Raw genomic sequence first — 6,031 nt, forward strand, 5'->3', positions numbered from 1 at the left:
AGAGAAGTTTAAGAGACGAGTTTAAGAGAAAACGAGGCTGATAGTGTTGGTTTCGTTTATTGGAGTGATAACAAATAAACACAAACAAACGAACACGGGTGGGAAATCGGATAAGGAGAGATATTTATGCTTTTCCTTAATAATTATGACAGCAATGATACATCTTATACGTTCGTTACCGGAAGTCCTAATCCATTCACGCAGTCAGAGGTCTGCTTCTTATTGCAAACTAGCATTTTACCCCCGATTGAAATAAATAATACAAATTGTGCAAAATGAAAACGAAAGTAAGATATTACTGAGTTCATGTAGGAATATGTTTGTGTTTGTAACACGTCATTCAGTGCTTTCATTTTCTGTTTTCCAGTCTTTGTATTAAAATACAGTCCCACTTTTTGCATCTATGATCCATTAGCTGTCACTAATTTGCTATTCACTTCTCCAACCTGTTGCATTCCGCCATTCCGTAACTCTTGAACTGTATGCTTCTGCTTTCATCTCAATGTGGGCTAGAAGTCCAAACTTCATGTGCCCTCCCGTCAGCGTGTTTTTTTTCAATCACACAGCATCCGTCTGGGGATGCTATGCACCACTTACTTTAGGAAATGGTCCTCGCTTAGGATTTAGTTTGGCTTGAGTGGGCTGTGGGCTATATAGCTTCTCCCAAAAAATTGATACAACTGTGGAATGCGTGGAAGTATACATGAAAGTTTGTACAATACATGTGCAGTACAAAATTTAAGAGGATTATGTAAGAGAGATTACTTATAGCATATTTATTCACGCCAATTATTAATAACAGTGATGTAAAACGATCTATTCTAGTACCGGTTGATTTACTAGGATAATACGTCACTGAAAAGAGATGTTAATGTATGACGACAAATTTATTCATTTTCTTAAAAAAATAAAAGCAGTTCTATACATATTGTTTTTTTAGTGTGGGACGCCAACTCACTGTTGAGTAGCAGCTTTCTTAGAAATGATTTGTACAATAAATTTTGACTTTTGCCCTGAAGCATCAGTAATAGAATTTAATTCATGTTATTATCAATAATTAAAATCAAAAATGTTTATTTCATGACAAACTCCACTGTCTTGATGACTACTCTGCAAAAATTGTGTTGAAAACATTCAAGACACTTTCTTGCTATAAATTTGTAAACGTGTTTAAATTCAGATAAGTTTACATTATTGATGGACAGTGTTTAGCATTTGAACACTGGCGTTTAGGAATTGGCAACGCAATGCAGCTTCTGTGTTAAGTTCTTAGCCAAAACATGGCCTATACACGCTTAATTTAATCGATTTCATATGCCTCTCTAAATGCAAAAGAGTGAAAACTCACCCTAAAACGTGAATACCTTATTAAACCACTCTAAAACGAGTGAAAACCACTCCATGGCGGAGTGAAATTGAGCCATATAAAGGACGATTCGAAAAAAAGATGTCGTTTATATGGCTCCTCTTTAAAAATGATTATCATGCTCTTATAGAGTGGTTTTTCATTCGTTTGGAGTGGTGTTTCACTCTTTTTGGGTGGATTTATGAGGGACTCACTCTATTTAAGAATGAGTTTTTCATTCTTGCCTTTACAGAGCTTTCGATCATGCATTGGCTTTCGTTTCTCTATACTGGCTATTCCCTCGATTCTTGACTTGATTCTTGACTCGTTTAATGGGTCGGCCATATTGAAATGGAAAGCGAGGTTAACTCTTCAATTTGTTTTAAAGCTGAGAGTAGAAATGAGAGCAATAACATGAAATTCATATCAAATTAGTACCTGTCTACTCTGATGAATAATTTCAAATTTGTGATTAAACATACGTTAGTGTTTCAGCCAGATTTCTTAAACCATTGAAAGGGAGGCTTGGAATGCAAAGTAATCATAAAACAGTCTGATGCCATCCTCATCAGCATTTCACCATTTATCACACAGATTCAGGGATTAATGTCGGAAATGAATGCCACGTGAATAAGGTCCATTGCTCTGTTCATAAACACTGATAGATGTAGGCAGAACGTAACGCAGCAATTGCCAGATAGTCTCCATCAGGCGTGATTGTGATACCCCGGGGTGAGCCGCATCCCGTGACTACGCAATCAATGTGCTCGCCTTCCTCACTAAAACGGTGAATCTCGCCCCCCGTTGATCCATTGTTGAGAGCGACGTAGATGTCCCCATTCTTGTCGCAACACACTCCGGCCGGACCCAAGCCTGAGGAAGAAGCACTGCTGGGAATATCCTCCGCGAAGACCGTCTCCCCTTCGCTGTCGATCGACCGTAACTTTCGCTCCCTCCAGTTAGTGTAGATCCAGCGCTGCTTGTAGCTTGCTAAGTGCTCACTGATCCTGGGAGCAGATAGCGTGTCGAGTATGGATCCATCCGGAGTGTACAAAAGAAGTTCCTGGCGGTAGTTACATCCTACTCCTATCTGGTTGTTGTTATTCACCGCAATACACGATGCGGGTCGCTGCTCTGGTTCGAACTCATGGAGGAGCTTGAGGTCCCTACTGAAAATCTTGACCTCTGTAGGCTTCTCGTTATCCTCTGGATAATTGAGGACAATGAGTTGGCCATACTTGTTCACCACCACTCGCCTGGGCCTTGTAAGATCTTCGACTTCGAGTGTGCAAGCCGGAGATTTAACCTTACCTCTGTCTAAAATCTGAATCAGCTCTTTCTTGCCGTAATGAACTGCAACTACTTCATTGTTAGAGAATGCCGCGACGTGAAAAATGGTTGAAAATGAGTTGTTCCTTTTCATTCCCATAAACAATTCATCTACGGTCTCGATTTCTGCCTTCAGTTGCCACGTTCCATTTCGACGTTCGATCTCTGACGGTGATGACCACCAACCTTCCAGCAGCTCTTCCTGCTTTGCGAACTCCTCCACGAGTGAACTCAGTGTGAAATTACTGGGCAGACTCGTCACGTCATTTTCCATCAGCGTGGTGCCTTGCCTGCAGAGTGGGCATGTGAGGTTCTTGCCGTAAAAAATCTGACCCCTTCTGAGCTTGGTCAGACACGTCAGGCAGAAACTGTGCCCACAATTCAGCAATTTGGGATCGTTGAAACGGTTGGAGCAGATGGTGCACTCCAGGTGTTCTTCACTGATTTTCGCCAAAACATCGCCGATTTTCGAAAGGTTTTCGAATTCAGGCAGTTCTGTAATACATTCTACGACGTCTGTTTTCTCCTTTGGGCACGATAGAGATGATGAAGATGAACTCTGACCTTCCAGCAGCTCTTCCTGCTTTGCGAACTCCTCCACCAGAGAATTCAATGTGAAGTTATTGGGCAACTCAGCCACGTCGTTCTCTTTCAGCTTGGTGTCCTGCCGACAAAGGGGGCATTTCAGAGTCTGCCTGTAAGGGGCCCTTTCCTTCTTAAGCTGGGTCAGGCATGACAGGCAGAAACTGTGCCGGCAGTCGAGGATTTTGGGCTCGATGAATCGGTTACAGCAGATGGTACATTCGAGGTGCCCTTCACTGATGGCGGTCAATACTGATTTGACCGTCAGAACGGTCCGCCGCGATGCCATTTCCCCGTATTATGCGTCAGCCGCCAAAGATCTGTGAAACCCAAAACAGAATCATTCTCCGTCACTTGTCTGGTCAAGATACCCCAACTTGAACTTTCGACCTTCATAGTTGCAAGCTCTTTTGAATTTTAATGGTACGCTCGATTAAAGGTACACGCAATGAATGTTTCAACTACGCACTTTCTTGTATAATTTTATACCTCCTTTTCGATGTATATATGAAAACCATTTAGCATCTTCTAGAGCTTATTAGGTGTACTATATGCGTACACCCTTTTTAACTTTAAAGGGTACTGCCCTTTTGGTTTTTATGCTAAAGAATATTTCCATAGTCATCAGCAAAACTGTGACGTCACCCAGGGAGAAAGCCTCAATGTTACATTGGTTTGTACATAGACATGTCCTGCATCTTCATAGATTTTGCCGGATTAAATGTCCTCTACCTACTGGTTCACGGTTGTGTATATGCACCACAACAAGCAAGCGTCTATCCCTTTCTCAGAAATGTTTTCAGTTAGTAAATTCTTGGTTCACAATTTGATCACAAAACTATGTCTTCCCCGGATGATATCACAGCAACAGCGCCCTCAGTTGTCCAGGAAAGCATAGATAATTCTACATGTTTAAAAAAGAGGACTTTTCAATGCATTAACCAAACAGGAAAGGAAAAGTCTCTTCATACATTGTAGGAAAGTACAAAGTTGAAGAAAAAACTGGTATCTAACAAAAATTCATTGCAGCTACACTTTAAAGTTGTCTGTGCTTATTCTGAAAACTGGGCTCGAGGATGTCACTGCTGTGGCGGCATTCAAGGAAGGCACTGTTCAGTTTGCAGGTCTTCCTGTTCGTTTTGTCAACCCAAAAATTGCCACTGAAAACATTTCTGAGACAGGTTTTGGCCACTGGCTTATTGTTATGTATAGCCAGTATTGCAGTATTCTGTTTACAAATCGGTAAAACAGTGCAGAATACCGATGTCACGTTTGCCGGATTTGACACCACGCGAGTTCCTTTTACGGTGTTACCTGCATAACATTTTTCACTACACCCCAAGCCAATGTTCAGGAGTAGTGGGAGTAGTGAATAATCTCCATCGAGACCCTGAAATGATCAGACAAGCGGTAGGCCTAAGGGACATGTTAGTAAGATGTCAGATGTGCATCGACAGGAATGGTGACCATGTGGAGGGCACAGCACATTAAACTTCTGAGATAAGCAGCGAAAACAAAGCAGATTAGATTGATTGGTTGAGGCACAGTCCTTGTTTCAACAATGTGTTCTTAAAGCAAAGGCATTTGGTATTATGCACACTTGCATGGTTGAGCCTTCTTCATCAAACATGCAAATTTGTCACAGTTCTGATTTCAGTACCCTTAACATCGGTCTAGTTTGTTCACACGTCTGTGTCAATAAAATCACAAGCTGTACACAACTGCGAAGAGGACATTCTGCCTTTTCCAGAGATAAATTTCTCTTTCCCATAAAGTAGTTTTGTCTTTACAGTAATTTTTATCCCGGTGTACTTTTCATGTGGATACCCTGTAACACGTGTAGAAAACGACTACGTGATACTATGCAGAGAAAACGGACCCAAAGAAGCAGTTTGCAGAAGAAGGTAAGTCACTCGTTCTGGTCTGTCACTCGTTCTCGTCAAATGTTGTACGCGACTTTCTAACATACCTCGCAGTGTAATGACGTTGGAGCGAGTTGAATGTTAGTGAACGCTCTTCTGAGGCTGAGCGTCCACAGAATAAAAGTCGAATGACACTAGTCTGCTGGTTTCTCTTTTATATCACAAAAAATTGCAAAGGCTCGCACTTACCAGAAATTGTCCTTCGCAGTTTTCCAGTGTACGATTTCTGCAAGATACTTCGAAAAAAGTTGACAAATTCATAGAGGAAGGACACAGGATCAAAGGTTGTTTGCTGTGGTAAGTTCATAATTACTCAGCACGAAGCATTGCTCATGCTGGGAAATACCGTACGTTGCGTGTGGTAGGTGAATTCCCAGCTCTGGTATTTATAGTACGCAACATAGGGTCGGAGTCAGTGGCAACAGTGTCAAGGAACTTTAGAAACTGAAGTTAAAGAGATTTCATTGCGCTTCAAGTTAGTACAAGTTTTAAACTTATATTCATGTAGTGTAACGATGAGGTCGACTCCGCAACTATCTTACCCCCCCCAAAAAAAAGTGGGGGGGGGGCTTCCAACACAGGGGCGAATCCAGAAATGATCAGGCCTCTCAGTTCGATCGTTGAGGACAGGTGGACACATTATCAGGTAATCAGTACATCGTTACTGAAATCCCATTCACAATTCACGGGGATAGTCCACGAAAGCACGCAAACCACGAATGACTGTGAGCCGTAGTGTGTACCGTTCATGTTCATCTAGTCTCTCCCTCTGTATCCATTCTGGATTGCACATGGTCCTAACCTGCAACCTCTGAGGAATACCAACAAAATAATGATGTTCTTGCAGGCATCA

General features: G+C 41.8%; 1 protein-coding gene across 1 annotated transcript; it reads right to left on the bottom strand.

Annotated features, from left to right (window-relative positions):
- Positions 1-106: 106 nt before the first annotated feature.
- LOC147798213 (uncharacterized) lies at positions 107-5,487 on the bottom strand. Its single transcript, XM_087141304.1, has 2 exons — positions 5,368-5,487; positions 107-3,576 (listed from the first exon to the last, which is right to left on the bottom strand). Exon 2 carries the CDS (start codon positions 3,543-3,545, stop codon positions 1,995-1,997), a length of 1,551 nt encoding a protein of 516 aa, XP_086997430.1. The 5' UTR covers positions 3,546-3,576; positions 5,368-5,487; the 3' UTR covers positions 107-1,994.
- Positions 5,488-6,031: the final 544 nt, after the last annotated feature.

This window comes from Acanthaster planci, linkage group LG09 (assembly GCF_054643075.1).
Source record: "Acanthaster planci isolate LZ-2023a linkage group LG09, COTS_SCS, whole genome shotgun sequence".
NCBI classification, from domain to species: domain Eukaryota; kingdom Metazoa; phylum Echinodermata; class Asteroidea; order Valvatida; family Acanthasteridae; genus Acanthaster; species Acanthaster planci.